The 26346-nt window shown below is 37.2% G+C and overlaps 1 protein-coding gene across 1 annotated transcript; it reads right to left on the bottom strand.

Annotated features, from left to right (window-relative positions):
* Positions 1–9365: 9365 nt before the first annotated feature.
* LOC137398387 (protein mono-ADP-ribosyltransferase PARP15-like) lies at positions 9366–24316 on the bottom strand. Its single transcript, XM_068084495.1, has 15 exons — positions 24090–24316; positions 23797–23857; positions 22989–23204; positions 21722–21949; positions 21264–21338; positions 19577–19798; positions 15489–15716; positions 13873–13938; positions 12947–13159; positions 11762–11816; positions 11506–11642; positions 11125–11299; positions 10270–10556; positions 10000–10046; positions 9366–9495 (listed from the first exon to the last, which is right to left on the bottom strand). The coding sequence occupies exons 1-15, from the start codon at positions 24314–24316 to the stop codon at positions 9366–9368; spliced, it is 2367 nt and encodes a 788-aa protein (XP_067940596.1).
* Between the last annotated feature and the right edge of the window lie 2030 nt (positions 24317–26346).

Below are 26346 nucleotides of genomic sequence, written 5' to 3'. Positions count from 1 at the left end.
TAAGGCGAATCTCAAGTTGCTCTCAAGGTCAAGTCAATTTATTTTCTCATTTTAATGTGTAGCTTTGATGAAAATCCTTCTTCGCGTGGTAATGTACAGCTAAATGGCATCAGAATCTGCATTGTCTTTTCAGCAATGAGTGGAGAAATGTTTTTTTGCTGAAAGCCAAAACTAGTCAATAGACATTGATTTGAGATCATCTTTCAGTGCAAAAATGTTAATCAACTCAGCAAACTCCTATTGTAGCTCCTCTGAAATTTCTTCAACAGTGCATTGAAATGGATTTCATGTAATGTTGAGCATCTTTTTTCTGAAGGTAGCTCATGAGAGTATCATCCAAATTTTGTTATGAGATCAGACAGGAGTGCAATAATGATTGCCACTAGACTACCAGGAGCAGATTTTGTCTTCCAATATTTCAGTGAGTGTTGGAAAGGATACCGTGTTCCCAGTGCAGGTTCGTGTATGCCGCAGTTCCAGCTGTGCTTTGAAAGCATCAATGCTGTCATGGAAGGCAAGAAAATGATGATTGTTACCTTGTAACTTCAAGTTCAACTTGTTTAGCAAGGCAAATGTATCAACCAGGTATGCAGTCTCAAATAAATAGTTACCGTATCAGCTTTCATGGCTGCTAAAAGTTCATGCCGGCCTTTACTTTCAAGAAATTTCATAACCTCGAACGTAGCTCAAAGAGCCTGCCTAACATGTTTCCCTTGGACAACCACCTCACTTCAGTATGAAATAACAAAGTTGTAAACACGACATCACTTTCAGAACATTGCGCTGAGAACAATCTGGTAGTTAGTGCTGATGCTTTGATGTAATTCACAACTTTTATGTTCACATCCACGTTTGATTTCAACGCTTGAGGAAGAGTTTTTGAAGCCAATGCTTCACGGAGAATGAAGCAATGCATTCATTTTCTGTATCAGGGTCCTTCTGCTTGATCTGTTTTACAAAGCCTGATCTACATCCTAACATAGCAGGTGCTCCATCAGTGCATACACATATTAACTTTTCCCAACCTAACTTGGCCTGAAGTTGTTCGAAGCAAGGGCTGACAAAACAGAAACTCCTCTTCAAAGAATGTGTCATGCACATATCTACCATACACCAATAGCTGGAAAGACTGGCAACATCAGTTGACTCATCAAGTTGTATGGCCCAAAATCGGGATGCTTTGATCTTAGCAACTACTTTCTCTACAATATTTGCTGCGTTATCATCAATGCGTCGTTTCACTGTGTTGTTGGATGGTGGGAGGTCTTGAAATTTTTGCTCAGCTGATTTTCCAAGTACTATTAATGCGCAGTCTAACATACATGGCTTGATCAGGGTCTCTCCTATTGTATGTGGCTTTTTACACTGAGCAATACAGTAGGAAATAGTGTATGAAGCTGTAATAAGTGCATTACTATGAGCATAGAGATCTCCACTTGCATCAAGTCTACTTCTCTTTACTTGCCGCCCTTTGGACTAAAAGCTTTCCGGTTGTTCTCAGCTAGTGTGGGGTGAATTTTTGCGAGTATTGCTTCAAATGAAAGGATTTCATGGAGTCATTTGAGAAAGTTTTTAGGCATATAACACATTTCGGGAGCCGAAGACCATTTTTCATAAGATAAGGAAACTCATAATCCAAGTAACTCTCAGGGTAGGTTCGTTTCTTTGCATTTGACATTTTGCACTAATTAATAGTTGTAAAAATAAAGCGGCGGCTGAAAAATATAAACGACCTAGTATCTGTTTGTACAATAATAATCATATGTGCCTGTATTGATATTTTCTATTTGATCCACTACTATAGATGCATGATTATGTGACTTATTTGCAGAAAAGCAAGTAAAACATAACATGAGTGATAATGGGAAACAATAACGTGAGCATATTGTGATTACAGTTGTACACAAAAACTTACAGGTTTTTTTCTTTTACATGTGATGTAGAAGTTGATAAGTGAGTGTGTCCTTGTGTCAAATTCATGTGCCCTGTGAGCGGCACAATGTCAAACTAAGCCTTTGTTTGACCTTGGTAATTAAGGTCAAGCTGGCTTACTGGAATTTTTCCAACTTGTTGGCAAAGATTGTTACATCGAGCGCAGTAGCGCTCGATGTAACAATCTTTGCCAACAATCTGATAGCGCAGTTGATAAGGTATTGGGACAGTGATCATTAGGTCCTCGGTTCAAACCCTAACAACTGCACTTTTCTGGTGGTCCTTAGACAAGACCCTTGCTTGTATAACGTCTAAAACCTCTATGATGTGTGCAATAACCAAAGCCATGCTAGTTCGGACGTCGCCTGGACCAGCAAGGTCCACGCTCTTGTAGCTGAACCAGGACAAGGCAAAGAAAAATGGGCTACTGGTTCATAACGGATGAAATGGACTCGCACTGTAACATGGACCTCATGCAGTGCTACTTTATGAGTGAACCTCAAAAGTGGGGCTACATGGGAAGGATGCGTCAACTGTGGATAAACATGCACCCTGAATTGCCACTAACCGCTAAGCTACTTGTAGCTCAGAGTAACATAATCAAGCATCGGATCTTGAGGTAGATGAAATTAGGAAACAGTTCAACCAGGTAACCTCGGCCAACGAAGAGTGCATATCAACACACACCGTCACACATACATAATCGTGTGTTGATTCACGGGTTGAAGAAGACATGCACTTGGACCTTGACACAAAAGTGAAAGAGCTTGCGGAAAATTTCCTCAACAAGGCGCCAGCTGCTAATGATTATGGAAGCAGGGTACCACTACGAAGAGTTAGCAAAGCCATATACTTAAGAAGCTGTTAGAAGATATTAACTTGGCACTGGAGCACTGAGGCACTTGGCAGTAATGCCCTACAGTTTAACAACCATCATCTTGGAGGAGATGGGTATTAAGCCACTGCCAACAAGGCTTCATTCCATCCTGGCAGCTGGGGCTACATAATAAGATAAAGGATTTGCGCAAAAAAGTCAGTAGGCTCAGTGAGAGATCTAACCAAGTTTGGAGCATCCAACAAGAGAAGCCACAATAGAAGGTCTAGAATCTGCCAAACAGCAGCTAGTAGCACTCTCGGCACGACTAAAGCAGTACACCAAAGAGTGGGATAAAAACAGAATGAACAAACTGTTCATCAATAACCCATCTAGAGTGTATTCCTAGTTCAAAGGTCATGTGCAGAGGCCAATGTCAGATCCTCCCCGATCTAGCATTTCAAAGTTCTGGAAGGACATCTGGGTGAAAGAGATGACTCAAAACACCACTGCAAATTGGCTGAAGAGGCTTAAAGAGAGACATCAACGCACTGTGGCTCAGCAAGGACTCCCCCATCAGCAAAGTGGACATCAAGTGCAGCTTATGAATAACTGGGCAGCACCTGGCCATGACCTGATTCAAGCCTTCTGGTTAAAGAAATTGACATCACTTCACACTAGATTGGCTAAGCAGATGGAATTCCTAATAGAACAAGAGGACTTTCTCGAAGGGCTGACTAAAAGACGAACTGTACTTCTGATAAAAGATACAAAGCAGGGGCTGATTCCCCAAAGGTATCGACCAATAACGTGTTTGCCCACCACCTGAAAACTGCTCTCAGGAATACTAGCAGACAAACTGGAAGAGCACATGTGGCACTATATGACCAGTGCTCAGAAAGGAATTGGGCGCAACACCCGAGGGGCCAAACATTAATTACTGGTGGATCGGACGGTCTGTCAAGACAGCAAGAGAAGGCAAACCAATCTTGCCATGGCTTGGATTGACTAGAAAAAGGCCTATGACTCAATTCTTTATAGTTGGATACTTGAGTGCCTCAGTATGTACAATGTTTACCCTGCTCTTGCGGCATTCATCAAGAGGTCATTGACCAAATGGAAGACGGAACTGGAGGCTAAAGGCATAAAACCGGTGTGTGTAAACATTAAGGGAGGCGTCTATCAAGGTGACTCCTTATCACTGCTGCTCTTCTGCATATGCCTAAACCCTCTAAGCATTGTGCTGAATGAGATTCAATATGGGTACCAGTTTAAGATTGGCACCAAAATAAACCACTTCTTCGACATGGGTTACATCAAGCTGTACGCTAACAAAGAAAGGGATATTGATTCGCTAATACACCTCACTCAGGTATACCACAAGGACATCGGAATGACCTTTGCAATTGAGAAATGTGGAAGGCTAATTCTTAAGAAAGACCGTTCTACGCTCACAGATGGCCTAAGAATGCCAAATGGTACCATCAAAGATATAGAAGAAGGGTACAAATAACTAGGGATTATTCAAAGCAACATCAACCACAAAGCCGAGGTACGTCACAAAGCCATTACTGAATACAAGAAATGCCTTCGGCAGGTCCTACGGAGCCAGCTGAATGCCAAAAACCAAGTCATGGCAATAAATACCTACGAACCTCTAGTAATAAGATATCCAGCAGGCATAATAAAGTGGACCGAGGAAGCCATCAAGAAAACCGATATAGCAACTCGTAAACTACTGACCACGCATGGAGCACTCCACCCAAAATCTGGTATTACTAGATTGTATCTCGATAGGAAAGATGGGGGCAGGGGACTCAAAAGTGTACAGCAGACAGTGAAAGAGAAGGAGCAAAGCATCAACGCATATGCAGCCTCTATGGCCACTTCAGATAAGTTGCTAGCTGAATTTCAATCGGCTGCTCTTACAATGGACCTACGACCTGATGATGAGGAAATTGACTAGCACACGAAACCTCTTCATGGTGCTTACCACCGACAAATATCTAAGGTTGGCGATCTTCACTAAACATATATGTGGCTGAGCAAAAAAACCTAATGGCCAATACGGAGTCGCTAATCATGGCAGCCCAGGAGCAAGTGCTCCCAACAAAGCAACTCCAAACGAAAATCTATCACACTAGAGACGATCCTAGATGCAGACTGTGCAAAGATGCACTTGAGACCATCCAACACATCATCAGTGGATGCAAACAGCTAGCAGGGAACGCATACACTGAGCGGCATAACCATGTCACAGGTGTTGTGTATATAGTGTAAGTCTATGTGATGAGTATGGCCTTAATAAACCACAACACTGGTGGGAAGTTCCTGGTAAGGTCAATGAAAATGACCGCACTAAGATCATCTGGGACTTCTACATCCAAACTGACAAGCATGTCCTAGCAAACCAACCAGATATAGTGGTGGTAGACAAGGAGAACAAGAGGGCTACTATAATAGATATAGCAGTACCCAATGACTACAATATAGCCAGCAAAGAAAAAGAAAAGGTAGAGAAATATCTCCCTCTTGGAGAAGAGATTGAAAAATGCTGGAATGTAAGAACAACTGTAATCTCAGTAGTCATTGGGGCACTGGGCGCAATAACACCGGCGCATAAAATGTGGCTTGCCCAAATACCAACAACGATCAACTCAGGTGAGTTGCAGAAAAGTGCGCTATTGGGAACAGCTAAGATCTTGAGACGAGTGCTCAAACTCCCAGGTCTCTGGTTGGAGACCCGATTTAGAGCAGAATTTACCACCCATACAGGGTATCCGGGGTGAAGAAACAATTTTTTGTATATATATAAATGTATATATATGATATAAATAATGTAATGTAATAGTTTAATAGTTTAGTAATAATATAATCTAATGTAACAGTACATATGCATAAATCTGTGTTGGTCTTTTAGTTAAACCCAGTGTCTAGTTATAACAATTAAACTAGCCATGAAAAATCAGTAGAAAACTAGATTTAGTCTCAAGAGTTTCAGATGCAAAGGCTACAAACTGAACCATTAAGATAGGGATTCATAGGGCAAATAGTCATTACATTGATTAGTCATTGAATAGTCATTGCCTAATGCAAATATTTATTGATTGAGATGCTCATGCCTAAAATACTTGCATGAGGTTAATAACTAGCGCTATTGACATACACATACACATAACAATTGTTAAGCCTGGTTCCCATATAGATTGCAATGCGCCGGCGACAGCACCACAGGCTATTGCAGTGAAATGTAGACCTACACGCCGCTGAGTACAACCGCTAAGTACAACTAAGGTACCGCTGAGTACAACCGCTAGTTGCCGGCGGTCAATGCAACAAATTAGCGATGTTCAAATTTCGCGATAAGCCGCGGGCAAAACCTTCCCGAAATGCACTGCACAAGTAAAGGTCACCAATATAGAAATTGCATAGTGAGCGAACATTTTATTTGATTACGCGATTATGTTTAGTGATGCAGCTTTGTATGTGAACGGAAGCCGCCGTTGCAAGCGCAAGCGTTTTGCTGCGCAAGCATTTGCAGGGGTTTTGCAATCGATATGAGAACCAGGCTTTAAGCTTGCCCAAAACATGTGAATTGTTTTAGTAAATATCTTAGTAAATGTCTAACTTTCATTCAAATTTATTAGCTAATTATTCTATTACCCGTGCAACGCCTGATATTCACTGAGTATAACAATGCTTTCAATTTACATTAATTTTGCAATTATGTTTTACATTATGCGGTGGCATAAGTTATGCTTAAAAAAACAAATAACTAACTGATTGCTACCTGACTAGCAACTGTCAGGAAAGTAAAGTGCTAATAAAATACTTGATAAAGATTGATATGAAGCTGTTAAAATTGTTAAAATGTTAAAAACAACTCTTCATCTTGTATTTTTTTTAAATTCGCTGAATTTATAAATGTCAGCACAGACCTAGTTCTAAATAATCAATATCATTGGACTGCTGACAGCCATGTTGCAAATTCTCTTATTTTTTCATTTAGTAGTAAACTAGTAAATTGAGTTTTCAATTTAAAACACTACTAATATGTGAAAACATTCCATAATAACTTTACACGTTTGTCTACAAAGCTACTCTTGAACCTGCTAAAGTTTGAAATTTAACATGGTGTGACAATATAAAATGTATCACACTTTAATGAACTAAATTATATAGCAAACTATGTGCATTGTCTATTAGACCGCGGGTATTGATTTGCAGTTGGTAATAGAGTAAGTAACAAAAAGCAGACAATACAGCCGATAGTGCTGAAATTGTATGACTTGAGAAATGGTATGAACTTTGTTTCCGTGATAATAATAAACAAACACCTACAATAGAGCAAGCTCTTTTGACAGGTAGAGTAAGATTGATTAGCTCTATTAGATATTACTCTTTACAAAAAATTTTGATAGGCTAAAATAAACAGTTCAAAATCAAAGCTTTATAGAAGAATTGTAAAATATGAGCATTTGAGATTTCATGGCCAGATGTACACGCTTTGAAGAAATACACTTGGAATATTACATCTACAAGAGCTACAAGATATATAGTATGTATATGTACATGTATGTACATTCATATCTTAAAATACCAGCCTAATGCGTTCTGAAACTGAGCTCGTATGTCAACTTACTTGCAGCCCAAGGCACTTTTTCCTACATTAAATACATGTATTAAAGTACAAATTAATCTATTAGCATACTATGAAAAAAACACCTAACAAGGATATTATGGTCAAAAAACAAGTATTTAGTTGTAGTTCAGTACATACGCTAAAAAAGTAACAAATAAATATTTAGTTGCTATTTTCTGAAATAAAGTACAGCATACCTATATACACTACTTTATGGAGCTTTTACCTTAGAATCAGACGTTGTGGATTGGATAATGGCGGTCTAAAAGACTAGACAGCAACGCATTTGGTACACTGAACTTTTGACCCTAATTAATAGAAACTTTGAATTTGACTTGAATAATTTTAGTTTACTAAACCCACACATGAAGCTAAGTGTAAATCATTCACTAAACTTACTTTAAATTAGTTGTTTTATTTTTTCAGTATGTAGCCACTTACCCATGCTTTGTCTTGCGCCCCACTATAACTTTTAGCCAACATTTTGTATTAAAAACCTTTTCGAACTGATTCAAAAAGAAAAACTGAGCGATGTTGTTTTCAAAAGCGCCCTCTCACATACTTGGCCATATAGTGACCATTGACAACTGGCTCGTATGTTTGTATCGCGAAGCAAGCTTGCTCGAAAGTCAGTTAGTATCTCAAGTCTCTTGCATTTTAGGGCACTCGCATGTAGAGGTGTGACCGTATAACTAATGATAGAAAATAGTGGTAGTTAGTAAATCTTCAACAAAAAATATGTTTTTTCATTACATGCCAAAAACCAAATTGAAAAAGGCAAAAGTCAGGAATCATTGAGTGAGTTGAATTAAAGTGTATTAAATTGGTAATCTAATAGTATTACAGAGAAGTAGGAATAGTAAATTAAATTTACCATCAGAATACGTTGTTAGAATAGGAGTTGGCAAAGTGAGTAATAAACAATATATTTGTTACTAAAGATTAGATAATTCAAATGAAAGCGACTTTAAAATTTATTTTAAGGTTGTATCTACATTCATATAACAACTTCCATGTAGACCTGTGTCTATGTAATGGTTTCTATTTTATATGAAATAGTCCATTTTAAACAAAAGGTCTCAGATTATGCCAAAGGTGACATGGTATATAGCCTTGGTGATATGATGAGAAACTTTATATCACAAAACTATTATAAAAAGTAACTTGACACTGTTCTATATATGTATTTTTTAAATATCAAGGTACAGTCAGAACCTTTGAGGCAACAAAATTTAGTTTTACCAAGAAATACCAAGCAACCCAAACAGAATTACATGTTTAGCCATCAAGTGAGTGATATAATAAAAAAATAAACCATGCTGTCGGTTGCTCAGTGGTTACTAAGATATAGCTGATGGAGTAGGTACTGTAGAATACTCTGTATTTACTAAGATATAGCTGATGAACTAGGTACTGTAGATTACTCTGTAGTTACTAAGATATAGCTGATGAACTAGGTACTGTAGATTACTCTGTAGTTACTAAGATATAGCTGATGAACTAGGTACTGTAGATTACTCTGTAGTTACTAAGATATAGGTACTGTAGATCAGGGACAGAGTGATAGCGACAATAATTTTATAAAGACCAGGAGGAGTCGAAGTCTTCCAGGTTTAGGGCAGAAGGTCGCCTTTCAGCAGATATAACGGGACTGCAGTGGTCCAGGACCAAACTGTCAGCACGCTGGCCTGGCTAGTACAACAGCTGACAAAGCAGGTCATGCAATTACAGGAAGAGAAAGGTCGGGCTCAGGAGGTCAAGAGGAAGCCACTCCAATGCTGAGGATGTCGCATTCAGTGACACATTCGCCGAGACTGCCTCAGTGAGAAGCTGCAGAACTGGAGAATCGGCTGAGACCCGCAACAGTAGGGCCAACCACTGCTTTCACTGAGGACTCGAACCATTTTTCTAGTGGAAGGACTTAGGCTGGTGCCGTCATAATGGCCGACCCGACCAGCCGTGGGCCCCAGGTCCTGGTCACCCTAGTTTCCTAGCCTTCCAATCACCGGAGAAAGCTCGGTCACCGTTAAGAATGCTCGGACTTCCGAGAGGAGCCAGAAAACCATAATAAAAAACTAAACACAAAACAAAGAAAATGGGTCGGTGCCTAAAAATAAAACAAATATAAAAAATGAGCACAAAATGCTTAATAGGCAGAGTTGTATGCGCACACTCTTTGCATGTTTGCATATAGTTTGTTGCCAATATTGCATGTATACTGATGTGTACTAATTAATTTAAATATACATTTCATTGAAGTTGAACACTCAGTGTTATTGTTTGGCTGTCTTGTGGAGACTAAAGGAGACTTTCAAGCCTGTAAAGCAGTTTCCTTTAAATTATAATGAAACGAATGAAATTTATTGCCAGTGTGCAATTGATATTTTAAGGTTTGTGCATAAATTTTCAAAGCTTGTGTTGTTTACTTCTTCTATGAAACAAAATTTCAAACATGTTTTCTCAACTCCAACCACAGCTTAGCTTTATTGTTATCATAAGATATTTATAGAAAATCTACACACTCATATATATATATATATATATATATATATATATATATATATATATATATATATATATATAATAATAATAATCCTCAACAATAACAAACCAATTCAAGCCTCCATCATCGTGTCTACCAATATTAGCAAGCCAGCTCTACAAATGTCAACATTTTCTATTCACTAGTAGTCCTTTGCTAAAAGTGACATCATATTGATAATCTTAAGGTAATAAGTGTAACAAAAGCTTATATATGTGTACTAAGTGTAAAAATAGCCATCATTTCAGACATGTACTAGATTCAAAAAAGTACACATCAGAGTCATATCTACGTATATTTTGAGCAATGCTTTTAAAGAAGGCAACAAGATTTATTTACAATCTCAAACTCAATCAGGTAGTCTGGGTAGGCAGAAGCGTCATCAAACACTGCATACATCGTTGGATTTTCTATATTATCTACGACTGAGTCGTATGGCTGGGGTCTCATGTCCAATTTATCTGGGACTGCCTTGCAGCCTCTGAACCCAAGACAGAAATCTCCAACAATGACTCTAGCCATAATAATATGTTTCATACCATCTCTATTTGGCCGGCAATATTTATTAATCAATGAATAGCTGCTGTCTCTCGCGAAATATACACCCATTCCCAGCTTTCCTTTACCTTCAAACATATACTCATGATAGAGATAGATACTTCTAATTATATGAAATGTTTCAATTGGAATTATCAATTGCAATACTCACCATTTTCTAGAAACCTACCTAGATTACAGCTCTATAAACATTTGGTACTACGACATCATTTAGTCCAATTACTAAAACTATTCAATTTTTTAAAAAACTAAGAAGCTTATATCCTTTGCAAGTTTTAGCCCGATTATAATAAATATTTTTAATCATAGTTTTCAATCGACATTTTTGTGCAAAAAGTCTATTTGACTTGATGCTAATTTAACAAGAGTATATTAATATGATATACCTTAAAGTATGTAACTTTGAGATGTGACTATACCTTAAAGTATGTACCTTTGAGATGTGACTCTACCTTAAAATCATTCATAATATTTTTACACAATTAATTATCATACAACAGTTGCTATAGTCAATGAAAATACATTAAAAAATAACTATGCAATCCTTTCATTAACCTTTGATAAGATTTGTTTTTCTGTATAAGATGGTTGTTTTGGCAGACATTTCACATTGCACCACTGTCTCACCCATTTTACCTGCAAAGCCTCTGTCAAATTTTCTCTCAGTTATACGTTTGACAGTTTCTTCATTTGTCCCATGCCAAAGTGGAGTGACTTCTACCTCATCCGGTCGCTTATTCAGTCTCGCTGCCACAGCTTTTCTTCGAACACTATACAAGCGATACATATCAGGGTTTTGAATTCGTTGAACCTGCAATAGAATTGACTACAAAAGGTAAATATTGAAAGCCAATCTCAAAATCATGTATAATGCCAATCGTATTAATACCTCATAAATGAATTTTGGCAACATATCAACAAAAACACTGTTGATAGTTGTTATTGTCCTTGTGACTAGTACATCTCTAAATTCCACATTGCAAGACTTAGTTAAACAGCCTCTCATAAAATACTAACCTTTTTGATAGTAACATCAGTATTGACGTCTTTTGTACGGTTGAAATTATGGACCACACTCTTGTATTCGGCTGTGCCAAATGCTACCTCAACCTCTGTATATCTGTCTTGTGGATGTTCCCAATGAAAAGGCCAACCTATATAAAGCCATGAAATAAAAATAAAAGCTGTAACAGCAAAATAATTCTGTAAAAACTGCTATACATATTGCGCATTCATAAACTATTGGCTAGTAATCAGTCACAACTGAACTGACCTCCTTCAGTCTCTGTAGAAGCTGCTAGGTGGTCCTCAATCAACAAATCAAATTCCTAAAATAATAGAGTCGCATCATTTAAGTTACAATCAACATTTACATGTATAACGAGTCTATCTGTTTTATTCGTTTTACAACTCTAAGAAATGTACTTATATATTAATTAAAAGTTCACCAAGTTGCAAGCTGCACCAGAACTCTTGTTGTATTAATTTGATTTTTAAACACACTTTTTTGATTTCATAAATTTTTATTGAAATTTAGTCAGTTTAAACGCTGTTTAATGCATGCTCACACATGACCACGCAGACATGCTCAAACACACCCACACATGCACTAATGCAAGTACACATGCATGCTTTCCTTTGTGATTGCACAAACGTGCACTCACACTTATGCTCATGTACACATGCACACACTTGCCCACACATGCACACACACAAAAGCAGCTTTTGCCTACACGACCACACACCTTTATTATCTTACAGTTACACAGCCACAGAACTTTTACCACTCACATCAGCGTCTTCACCTCCTGCTCAACACTCCTAACTTTTCACTTCCTAATTTTCACATTTATAGTACTCACACGTTCACACTCACATGTACATCAATCACATGTAAATCACTCACATGTACAATACTCACATGTATAACACTCACATGTACAACACTCACATGTAGAGCACTCAACTGTACAACACTCACATGTATGGCACTCATATGTACAGAACTGTTTGTGTAAATATTGTATGACTATTGGCAGTTTAACAAGAAGCGGTGGGCCACAACAGTATTTATTTTTTTCTGATTTTACTGATAACAAAAAGGAAACCTGTAGTTCGTCGTTTCTTTTTGAAGTTAGGCTATAATGATTAAGTAAGATGTTGTGTCATATTCATCTAACTTCATAAAGTTCAAAAGCCAATGCCCTATTGACATTACTTGATACATTCCTGAACAGCTACATTTACTGATACTACATTTACTACATTTACACATCAGATACAATATCACATGTCTACCACTCCTTGCTATTTATTTAATAATGGTTTTTGATACAATGTACATAGTATTTCACTTCATTTATCAACGACTTATGCATTCAACGGTTCTCTAAGCTTCAGCATGATCTCATAACATTTTCAGGCCAACAATGATAATGAAAGCCTAGCTACTGAATACCTGTCCAGGCTTTTCTCCGCACCAAGAAGAGCATTTGAGATCAAATAGCAGGTTCTCTGAAAGTTCAAAATTGTGTTGAGCCGTACTCTGTAGCTCGCCATAGTCATCTGTCATTTTGTCTTTTAGAAACTCTTGACCAGACTTACTGAACACCTCCAAAGATATTTCTCCTTTGAGAGGTTGTCTTTCGACAGGACGCTTCAGAATGGTAGCCTGTAGCAATATGACAAAATATATATATCTAATTGTGATTGAAACAACTACCTTCTTTCGGTTTTGGGGCCTTTCAAACAAACAAACTAAAAATTTTAAAATATAAATTGTCTTAGTTTTGAGAATCTGAAAGAGAGCGATGCGGCTCTATTTTTGCTTGTCATCAAAACCCAAAATAAATAAATTGTAAACAAAACACAATCAGCTTGCAGCACGGGAAAGTTGACTCACTGTATTGCACTCTACTATCCTAGTTTAATGAAAAAGACAATTAGGACCATTTAGTGCTCTGACTAGTATCAGAGAATGGTTAAGTAATTCATATCGTTAATCAGGGTAACAAAATTCAGAGATGTTAAAATCATTAATGATTTAAACAATCAACATGCTTTCTGTGAAACAACAGAATAAACAACAGAAATATGCATGAGTTGTCTCTTTAAAGCAGCAAAGACACAAATTAACTCCCCCTATTCTGTCAATCTTTGTGATATAAACATGGAAAAAACAGTTAATCAAACAATAATTATGGCGCTACTTTAGTAGTGGTTATATGGCCACAAAGGTCATTTTAGCAAGTGATCAGCAAACAAAGTATTTGTATAGAATGCAAGAGATTATTTGACGCGCTGTAATTACATTCTTATGAATGTTTGAACAAAAGAAGTTGTTTGAACTGGCTGGCTCTGCCTTGTGCCAAAGACGCTTTATACCTGTGCCACTGTCTCATCGTCCATGTCCAGCCTGAAATAAACATTTCCTTCTTCTTGCTGTAGCCACTGTACATAATGTTTGAAGGTCTATATAAAAGAAGAGTTGGATTCTATTATATAACCTTGAACACTTGGCAAAACATTTGATTGCAACACAGTTTCTGCCACAGTATTGATGTATTCGATGAACAGCTTTTTAATACAAGTACTGTACTTGAACGAATAAAACAGGCAATATCTTGCAACAACAAAAATTATCAAGAACAAGCCTATATTCCCTGGTTGCAAGTTGGGACGGCAAATGTTAGACGACTTGTTATGAACATATTGGGTTTTGGAGGGGGCAATGTAAGCCCCCAACAGGTTTTTTTCATGTAAAGCCTCAACAAGGCCTCATGTAAAGTTTTAAAAAGTTTATCGGAAAGTATAAATAAATTGCTATTATTGAAGATTAGTCTGTTTTTGGTGATGTGACTGTCATGACGTTTTCAGAATAAAATAGGCTAAACTTGACACAATAAAAACGCTTAGAAAAAATAGATTTTTCTTTTGAGCGTTTCCACAAAGATCAATTTTGCCAATTTTATTTTAAGTTCATCCAAAGGTTTTCACGCTTTCGATTGGCCATTGTTAAGCAAATGTTTGGTAAAACTTGACCTTTTGCAAACCTTTATGAAAGTTGTTACCAGAAACATTTTGTCGATGATGATAATGATGACGCTTAAGAACTACTAAAAGTTGATCTTTATCTCTATGACTTGGAATAAAGTGTTATTCTACAGCGATAAAAACCTTTCCCGTAACCGCTGGGCAAATAACTGTTCGAGTTAATGATGTTGAGGTTGAGTTATTTGAAACAATTTATCATTGCGTGGGAACATACCAAACAAATCTGTTCGAGTTAACCAAGTGTTCGAAATAAAATTTTACATTTTATCTGGGGGCGAGTTATCCGAGTTAGACTGTACTTATCCGCCGAAAATTGCTAACAAGTTGGGGTGGCTCAGCCAGCCAGCCGCCCCAAGGAATACGGGCCTGCTTGATAGGTATTTTACAAGTATGAGAACTGAGCATTAACAAAATAGCTAGCCAATTATATACTTGCTTGCAGAAGCTGGGCCAATCACCATCGATATTTGCCTGAACAGTCTCCAATCAATAGACAAGGTGATTGAAGCTCTTGTTTTTGTGGTTAGAGATCATTGTACAGATAATCTAACAAGCCAGTCGCAAGGTGAGCAGGTGTTTACCAACTGTTACACATTTTTATTTCACCTCTTGTATTACCCGTTAGTTCAAAAATAGAATAATTCTAGATCCTTAACTATATTATAGTGTAGCACTTTATATTTAGCCTTGACTCCATTGAACTAATTTTGCAGCAATTGTCCAGGCTAAATTCTTTCTAGAACAACATTAGATTGCACTATGTATCAATGCCTGATCAAGTATATGTCAATTGAATCAAATAAAGGGAAGTATGAATAAATATGCCTTAGTCAATTATATCGAGGAACTTAGAACGCTCTCGTAATTATGTTACACATGCCCATATGCTCATACTATATGCTGAATGTATATACAGGTATATCACTAAAATACAGGTAAAGACTTACATCCATCATAGAATCATTTGCTTTGTCATCCAAAACACACAACTGAACATGTGTTAGTGTGCTGTCTGGGTATTCTTCGTTAAATGTTCTAATTGCTTCAACCACTGACTGAGAAACAGTGATTTTGGAAAATCCTTTGGCACCATTACCAATTGTTGGAAAAGCAATTGATGTGTACCCACTTTCTCCACATTTCATCAGGCAAGCAAGTATTATCTTTCTCAATTCCTATTAAAGAAAATTTTAGTAGCGGTTGGTATATGCAGGATATAGGTTTGCAATGTTTGTTATATGTATGTAAACAAGAAGTGTGGACATAGGGGCTAATGAAAAACAGCAATCGTATAGTGTTAGAACAAAGTTTACCTATATATATTCATTGGTAGTGTCGGGATATATATATATATATATATATATATATATATATATATATATACATATATATATACATATACATATATATATATACAGTATATATATAATGATGAAAAAGAAAATGGTAGATCACTAGAAGCGGAGGGCTTAATATTAACATAGAACATTTATCTCAAATGTATTAATAACTATAACATTAAATTGTTTAAGGTTCACAGTTTTTAATACATTATATATATATATATATATGTACATATATATGTAATATGCATATACATATAACATACAAGTATGCATACATATATAGCTTAACATGTAGTATCTTCATCCATTTTTATATTTCTCAAAGTATGCCGTATGCCCCTACGACCAGGCGTCCAGGCATCCGATCGTCCGTGTGTCTGGCTATAGCTATTAAAATTTTCATTAAAAATTTCATAATTATTAAAAACTTTCAATGCTTCTCACTGCTTATTTTTATTACCCAAAAAAAGCTGGAAATCACAGCTAGTACATACATATATATATATTTCTCAAAGCCCGGATGTCTGTCTGCATTCTGGATTTAGCAAATGAAATCTTGGAATGAATAATCTGCTCCGAAGAAGATTTGATCTCAGACTCTCCCATTCGCAAGACCGGTGCCGTAAAATTTAGGCAACAGAAATTGGTTTGTTCACTAGCTGATATATGTCACTATTTGGGAGCAAATACCCAATGGCTTTGCGTATTGCGCAGGGCCATAGCATAAAATTATGATAAGCTGGTAGCTCTCAATATTAAGTGTACTCAAATTTTCCATTGGCAATGTTCCAGGCTAATAGCAAGTGGCAGGAGGCTCTCATTACTTCTCATTATTTATAAGCTAACTAGCTGCATTACCCGCCTACAGGAACATATTCACTTGCAGCATAAGGTTTATTGGTAGTTGTCTTTCATACTGTTGAACAACTCCAAATATGCAGTCTACTGAAATTGTTGCCCTGTTGTATTATTATGTAAAATGTCTACGGAAATTGTTGCCCTGAATATGCATACACACATACATGTCAATAATGTTAGGGAGAACAATGGAAATCTGCCATACATTTTACAGCTAATCTACAATGCATCAGTCTCAAACCACTCAAATCGGATTTACTCTATTTGTATACAGAAATCTGATAATGAAATTGACATATCTAGGCAAACTGGAGTTCTTCAAACTGAGAACCTTAAAGATTTTGCATATTTTAAAAAGTTATACAAAATATTTTGCTATCACCAGCATTTATTGAATGGAGACTTCTACATGCTTAAAACACTAATCATAGCTCACCAGTTTTTCGTCAATAGCCTGTGTTTTGACATGGTACATGTATATACAAATAGTAATGAGGTTGAGTTGTTAAAATTTATATGTATAACAGCACAGACAGTATGATGCCAAGGCAGATACAGAAATATTATCTTACAATAATAAAACATAACACCAGCATGATAGCCTTTTTATGAGATGCAATAAGGATAATGAATGCATGAAAATATATATACTGAAAAATAGCTTAGAAATTGCTGCTTGGGGTAAAGCAGAACATAAAGAACATAGCATGACATAACAATAACACAATGTTAGTTCAACGCAACACTTGCATATAGACAACATTTTTTGTTTTTGTGTCGGGTGTATGAACAAACAGTTTTCGGCTTGTGCCCACTATAGAACAGGCGACATACAGCTGGTCATGGCTAAAGCAGGGTGACAGTAAGTCGACACCAGCTGCTCTCTTTCTTTTCACCATCGCCCTCTCAGAGTAATTGTGCAAGTTCTGTAGGAGTAAGTTACAATAGGCCTAATCGTATCTGGAAAAAATTTTTAGAAGCTCAGCTGCTGAAGGAAATGAACATGTCCCACTATCACGAACAGTGGCAAATCCAATGTATTGAGTAGTTGAAGAGTGGCAATTCATAGACAGCACAATACAACATTGAATAAGAATTACTTACCTTTTTGAAGTAGAAATTTAGTAGGTAAAACACAGTAGGAGTACTTTGCAAGTTCTGTAGTAGCTGTAGTTCTGTAGCACTCATGGCTGAAAAAAAGTAAAAGTAACTCGGCTGCGGAAGGAAATGAACATGTTTACTATCACAAACAGTGGCAAGTCCAACAATTTAAACGCTTTCACTAAGTAGACTCATTTATGCATTTTTTATGATAGACCGCGTAGACGCGTTTTTGCGACTTTACCAGCAATTGCTAGCAACTGAAATGTTGTTGTTGATAACATTACCAACGGTCTTTAGGACTTTTATGGTAGTGACAGTGTTGTCTTAAGATTTCTTTATAAAATTAGCCTAAAGTTTAATATTTTAATCTTTGTTTGGGGATTTCCAACTTGAAAAGAACATTTTTGTGTAAGTTCATCACATGCGTCCAAATTAGAAAACCAATAACTACTTATGTTGATGACATTATAGTCAATTCAGATTTTTGTGATTACACAGATAATTAAAAGCAATATCAACACTGACTCTGATGGCGATGAAAGTAATGGTTTTGTAAGAATAAGGAACATTGTAGAGGATCGTTTTGCTTTGTAGCTTCACATCGCTTTATCAATGCACAAATTTTAGATACAAAAAGTTTTTTGTTTAGCAGCGCTTGTTAACATGTTGGAAAAACAAAATATACAACAAAAACTAATGTTCTAGATGGAGTTTGAAATTGAAAAAATATTGTATACATATGAAGCACTATCGGCAAAAGGACAAAATGCAAAATGGTTGCACGTGAAAGGGTTATGTAGTGGAAGTGTGACAATTCATAGACAATACAAAATTGAATAAGATGTACTTACCTTTTTGATGTGGAAGTTTAGTAGGTGAGAACTTCGTTTTTTTCCCAGTGACCACAAGAAACAAACGTTTGCAAGACCTCGGTACACGTTGGCAGTAAATATTGATTGCATGTAAATTACTACCCATTAATTTATTTCATTTAATGAGTAGTACGTTTGTATACCTTTGTATAGGCCGCAGAACTCAGAACGGTGATTTTTAACATGGCAACAGTTTTGCTGTTTAAAACGGAACAGTGCCGTTGGGCACTATAAAAAGGCGCGCAAACCAGAGATCACGTGACATTTGTGTAACAACGATGAATAGGTTATGTATAGAGGTGCACAAACCGAAGATTCCTGTTAATGTGCCTTAGATACCTAGTGGCGGGTAATACTCCAAAAAGTACGGTACTCAAAAAGGCGAACACACAATTACACAAACAAATGCACAGACAACACACGACAGATTGCCGTTTATATAGTAGATTTTTAATACCCGGGCATTGCCAAGAAGCGTAGCTAGTATTTATATATAGCTATATGTATATATTAAATTTACACATATATAATAAGTGTATCTTTATAACGATATATGTATATATATATATATATATATATATATATATTATATACAAGTACACATATAGAAAGTAAAGATATACATTTCTGATTCTGAAACGCACTTAGTTGTTTCTAAAAGTTCAGTGCTAGCAAAGGCGCCCCACAGGCATCCCTTACAGAACAGTTGGTAAACCTAAGCTAAGTAAAGTCTGAGGAACATGATGATAGCAATGGTTAAGACATGATGAACTATCAATTTGGCACATATAAAAACAGTTTTTTTGAAGATATTATAGAACTATATCATTGCCGTCCAATAAAATACTCATTTACCTTGTCATTTGCATCATCACCATCCCAATGACAGCTGTTGCAGTGCAGTATCTGTTTAAACCCTGAATTATAACCAGCGGTTTCAACAACTGAACCAAAGGCTAGCGGAATATGGCCAAGACAATCTCTCTTTAGTTGAGGACCAGCCTTTTGAGCGATAGCCTTGGATAATGCGGAAGAAAAACTCATGTGTTTACCTGTAGAGTTTACTATGGTGTCTACCTGTAAAAACAAGCCATGCTCTGTATTCAAAACATTTCAAAGTTGCACAGTGTTTAACTACTGTGTGTTTAGGGGAAGCTAAACAGGTCATTGAAGGTGTCTGAACTCTTGACTAGTACTGGACCTACTAATATCAACCAATAAACTTGTGCTTAAGTTTATGACTTGCAAACTTAAAGATGAGTTTGCAAAGATTAATAAATGGGTAAAAATAAATGCTACAGTCAAGATCAACATTTACAAACTTTGCTATCTAAATAAAGTTATCTATAGCGATACCTATAGCGTAGGTTAACTTTTTACTTACACCGAGTAAGGTAATGTCTTACATACTATACAATACTGAGTAAAGTTATCTCTCACTTACTGTGGAGTTTAAAAGATTCCCTCTGCATATTTCAAGATGTACCGACTTGCCGATCAAAACACAATCTTTTGAAAGTGTTTTTTCTGGAGTCACCCTACCTGTAAATACATGATCACTAGGACATAGGCTAACAACTGTTGAATTTAATATTAAATATTTTGACAAAATATACAATAACCTTTTTTATTACATCAATTAAAGTTTTTATGCTCAAACTTTCTTGTTGAGTCAGCATATTTCCTCAACTATTTTCAACATGGTAGAAACCTTATAAATACTTTTTTTCTGCTGCTACTTACCAGTTGAGGCCGAAAGTGCCAAGTACCTTTTTCCTGCTGACTTTGACAAAATTTTGCCATTTGAAGTCACTATCACAGCGCTCTGTAATGTTATAAAAGTAAAATTTTAATTATATTATTTATATCCTAGCTCTGTAATTGCTGGTATAAAAGTTAGTACCAATATTGGTTAAAACGAAATAGATTTATACGCCATCAATAATCAGCTTAATTTTTTTTAACTATAGCAAAAAGGCCACAACCAGAATAACATGCGTAGAATAAAGTGTCAGAATAAACTAAAACACCAAAATTTAGTTTACTCTATATTTGTACCGCACAGATTAAATTTCTTTTGGCTCTCACTATCACTCTTTTACTGTTCGTGTGGCGATTAGTCTAATTTAAACATTTAATTGATTGAAAATGTCTTATCCTGTCTCCCTATAGTACAAATGAGTCTGAGAGAAAAAGCTCTTCTTTGTGACACCATCAGCTGCTGCTGTTTCAATAAGTAACGCACAAGGTTCTTAACAAGGCATAGTTTAATTTGCTGTGACTGTACAATTGCCTAGCCTTTGAGTTTAAAAATTAATAATGAGATAAACACATTTTAGCTTAATCTTCAAAGACATTCTCATAAAATCATTCTAAAAGAGGCATAGTTTTAAAACTTTAGATGTTTTTATAACCCCTTCCCAATGATTACGGAATACTGCCAATGACTACAGCTGATCAAATGTAGGTCTTCTCTTACCAAACCATTTTTTTATTTCTTGGTTGTTCATTCAAAATCTATTATTCGTTATTACAGTGGTACCTCTACTAGTGTCCGATCTCCAATGGTCACTTTCACCCGTCCTGCTATTGTAGTCAGCAAGCACTTCTTGACAGTCTAGAACAGTAGGAGGTTCAGAATTGCCTCTTGTAAGTCATGGCAGTTTAATGCAATTGTGAAAAGTGACTAATAGGTGTCGGTGTGCCTGAACCATGATAGTGAATATGACCAAGATGTCCGTCGATATAGACGTAAATAACTAAAGAATCGCTTGATGAGAAGACAATTTTAGGTGCTACCATTCTGCATTTAGCTTGTGGTTAAATAACTATTATTGCATGTTGATAGACAAGTACTTAATCTGAAGCAACTCTGCCTTCTATTTCAGAACTCACTGGCTAATAATGTCTGTAGCCAACCTATTGCATTGTATCAAAACCTTCAAGCAGAGTAGTTACTCTATTGACTGGTCCTAAAGCTAGTTGATTTTAATAACTGACCTCATACATCCACTGACATGTGTCATCTTCCAAAACACACATATGAACATGTGTCAGTCTGCTGTCTGGGTATTCCTCAATAAACTCTCTTATTGCTCCCACCAGAGATTTAGCAACGATACCTGTCGGGAATCCTTTAGCGCCGCTACCAATCGCTGGGAAAGCAATTGATGTGTGATTGGCTTCTGCACACTTCCTCATACAAGCTTTTATAATCTCGACCAATTTCTAAAAATATATCATTTTTTTCCATAATATGGATTATTGGTACAGTTATAATATAAGTTGTTTTATGAAGAGTTCATGTTACACAGATTTTCTTGACATAGATAGCCTTACTTTATAAACTTTCATTTTCCAAAAGTGTTTTACTTTTGTAAAAGAACCCACTGAAATGCTCTACTTGCTGTCAAAGAGTCAGATCACTTGAGTACAAGGTAAACGAGTTTTTACTATTATAATTATTATTATTATTATTATTATTATATATATATTGCAGCAAATATATACAGTATAAGGCTACAGTCAAACATGCAATAAACATATAAAGCAATTAACTGCGCAGTGTGCGATTTCCAGACATTCTGCACTCTGTCACTTCTGCAGAATCTTATATAGCTCCTGGCTTGGCTTGACTCCGCCCCTAGGTTGTAGAGCCAACTCGGTAGTCAACCCTCGGCTGTTCTAACGTGTTACCGAGGACTGTGTAGTCTACTGAGTCAGAGCTCGGCTCGATCATGGCATCACTTGCCTCAACGTAGGCTGTACTCTCTAGCTCGATCTGGGCGATCGTTCACCCTGCTTTCCTTTACCAAAATTTTGCCATGAAATCGATTTGGTGTTTGAGCCATTCACTCTGCTACATACTTATAAGGGTATATTATGCAGATGACTTGACATGATCACACTGTCACATACTACACTGGATGATGCTACAAACTATACACAGAATTTTAGAAGTGTTCGAGTTTTTATATATAGGCATTAGTAAAACTCACAATTATGATTTGCGAAACTTTATTCGATCCCGTTTTTTCTTGTTCAAAGGTTTTGCTTGCTTTATCTTTTATTACAGAATAAAATAGATACAAAAGAACTTAATTACACGAACAGTTGTTATAATTATAGCCAGGTAAACGATCAAGATGCTCTGCCAAAACATTTACAGAGAGACTTCGTAGCAACTCGATTTTTTATACATTGATACTTAATTACATTTAAAAATATCAAAGAGCTATTCAATTTTTGATTATCAACATACTCTCACCTCGTCGTTCGCACCATCCCAATGAAAGCTGTTGCAATGAAGTATCTGTTTGAACCCTGAGTCATAACCAGCAGTCTCAACAACTGAACCAAAGGCTAGTGGAACATGTGCTTGACACTCTCTCCTTAGTTGAGGACCAGCTTTCCTAGCAATTGTTTTGGATAAAGCTGGTGAAAAATTCATACATATATCTGTAGAGTTCACTATGGTGTCTACCTACAAAAATAGATGGTGTCATTAAAAAGGCAAAAAACACAAACAAACACATGTCCAATAAGTTGTATACTGTGGTATGAAATAAATTCAAGTAAAATAAAAGTAGAGAAGGGAAGCACAAGCGAAAAGTTATCGAATCCTTTGGTTCCACTGGCACTGTTTGTCTTAAAGGCTTCATAAGCATTGGGAGCTTGTACATTGGTGTATAAACTGTGCACACTCTGGGTTTTTTGCTCATTATGCCTAATTTTTACCAGAGAAAACACTTTGCTCATTGATTGCATGTACATGTATATTTCTATTCAAGCTGTTCCCTTAATACTTATACTACATTAGCAGTTCTGTGTCACTTCATGATATACTTTATGCTATCATAATCACAACAGAACAGACATATAAAGTCACCATCAAATATGTAGTATTGTGCACCATTTAATGTGTACATACTTCTGCGTTAGCAATGTTTCCTTGAATGAATTGTAGGTGAATTTTGCTATCTATCAAGATAGCAGCGCTTGAGTCTCTCTCTTCCATATTGTCACCCTCTCAAACCTGTGAATAATCTACTGTACTAAACTGGAAGGCACAATACGATCAGAAGTGAAAACTCCCAAAATAAGTGTGATGAGAGACCAAGACTGGCAGACTTGGTGCTAAAAAGGTAAACAAGTTGAGTGGCATGACACCAATAGACTAAGACAGGCAAACATGGCAACACTAAAAGTAGAAACTAAGCTAATGTCTGTAGGCTACAATGATACAAGTGAGACAGCCAAAAAATGGCAAAAGCTGTTCACTGGATGCCTTTGGCAAAAGGTAGCAGTAGCCTTGGGGCCACTGCCAACAACACCAGAGAATAACAAATGGATATTGGCATTAACCGACCACTTCAGCCAATGGCCGGATGCTTTGACCAGGGTGCCAGTTGTAGCCAGTTCATCCTTTCTTCCTGGTCTTTTGGGTATTAAAGCTAGAAGGAAATGATGTGTTATATCTCCATTTGATGAGAACATACCGGAATATGCCACACTCAGCCATCGGAAACCGCAAAGATGCTCATGCTTGAATGACAGCTGTGTCTGCAAGAGCACCAACGGCAGGAACTGAACCATCTGATGCGCCACTCTTTACCCACTGAGTCATAGCAAACTTTTAATTAAGAGGTGGAAGAGACTCACAGCACTCTCTGCCAGGGGCAGACAAAGATCTTACAAGAGGACTAAAAGGAGCCAATATTCTATGCCCCTAGAAACTGGGTCTGGATGTTAAATAGGCTTTGGATGGGAGGGACAACCCTTAGCTGCAAACCAGTTTTGTTGGGCCATAGCCAGTTAATATGGTCTGGCCCAACTACAAATATCTAGTAAAGCAGCCAGATCAGTCTTCTATTCAAAGCGAAGGCTAGCGGAAGCCTTAGCAAGCCTGTCTTGAAGAGCTGGGGTTGGCCCTAGCTAATTTACAGCCTCAAAGAGGCCACCAAATGAGAGAGGCTAGGCAAGCTAGGAACCAGATTTCCACTCAGGGGAAATGGTAGAGTTGCCCATCTCAAAGCCGGATGATCAGATACCTTTGGATCAGGCACCCAAAATGGAAGACCCCCTCAGCCGGCTCAGACAACCAGAAAGCCTAATTGATATGGTGTGTAAGAGCATGCCTTGAAATTGCACAAACAAATCCAGCATGATTTGAAGAAAGTGATCACAAAGCAACGGAAAAATTCCATGCTCAACAGCTATCTTTGAAAAAATTGGTTTTATTGCAGAGCGCTCCTGGGCAAGTTGCGCACAAAGTTTTGTACAATATCACTCATCAGTCAAATCAGTTACAGCATTTCTGCAATGTTAATATTAACTTCCAACAACAAGGCAAGCTTAATGATTCTTTGGAGAAGGAGCTTAGCCAGCTAGGACCTTTCGAGGCACAAAAGGAAGAGCGCTTGGGAGCTTTCGAGACTTAGACGAGGAGCCTTTAGTCATATTTCAGAGCACAGCCACTGCAAACTCAAATGAGCCAGTCGAATCTTCCACTAAGGAGAAGAGAAAAGAAATTTAGGGCTTTGACAAGGCTGACCCGGGAAGTATTCATGCTTTCATTTTTCAAGTAAAAGATGCTTACATTGAGTCACACATAGTTGAGACTTGAACCCTTGGCACAAGCCAGTCATGCCTGGCTGCCATCTTGCCATATGCCATTTTACAAAAGGCAATTATGTAAAGCAATAATTCTACCAGGAAAAGCTATCAGCCAGTTGAGCTCAGGTGAGTTTGTGCCAATCTACATTCATGAGAAATACAAATATCGAAACGAGGTGAAAAAGGTCAAGACCTTTACCTTGGCTAATGTCTTTCAGATTAACATGGAGACTCAGTCGGAAGAGCAAGCCTTTACCAGACTGCCATCTGTCACTAAGTCACCATGGTTACAACTCACCAAGATTGATTACTCCCACTGGGAAGACTTTGGTCAAATCAGAGCTGTCCATCTCCCAAGCTATGTGATACGGGTAGCCGCTGCTTCGAAAGACTGACCAAACACATGGGGTCTCTGTAGCAATGAAACTAGTAGCTGATGGGGCCAAAATAAAACATGCTCTAGCACTTCACAATATCTGTGAGTCTCTGCCCATGGCAGCATGTTTTATGAGAGGTGATGCTGCATTGGGAAGCACTCGGAGATGTGTAGTACAAAGTATACCACATAGACTGCCACAAGTGGTTCATATTCCTGAAGGTATTTAGTTGGTCAAAAAGTCTCTCGATGAAGTCGTGTAATTTTTCTCTGAGTCCAACCCATTGAATCTATATGGATTCTCTGGCACAGTCAGACAAGAAGGGCACACACAAACACCTGAAAGAAATGGCCAAAGAGAGACCCCCTAAAAGACACGACGACACCATTTAAAAAGGAGTCGGCCAAGCTTCCAAAAAAGCAAGCTCAACAGCCGAGGGAGCTGGACTCACCGCTGAGAGAGCCAGGCATGCAACTCAAGGGAGATACAACTAGTACCGCATTCTTAGTCAGCCCTCTATCAGAGTTGGGTACTTTTTTAGGTTTCCTCACCCAAATCTTGGAGAGACTTGAAAAACATGATATTCTTCAATTAGTAAAAATCAAGCAATAAAATATTGTTGAAGGTCTGAAA

This window comes from Watersipora subatra, chromosome 6 (assembly GCF_963576615.1).
Source record: "Watersipora subatra chromosome 6, tzWatSuba1.1, whole genome shotgun sequence".
NCBI lineage: Eukaryota > Metazoa > Bryozoa > Gymnolaemata > Cheilostomatida > Watersiporidae > Watersipora > Watersipora subatra.
The sequence above is the reverse complement of the archived record's forward strand: the minus strand, read 5'-3'. Positions and strand labels throughout refer to the sequence as shown.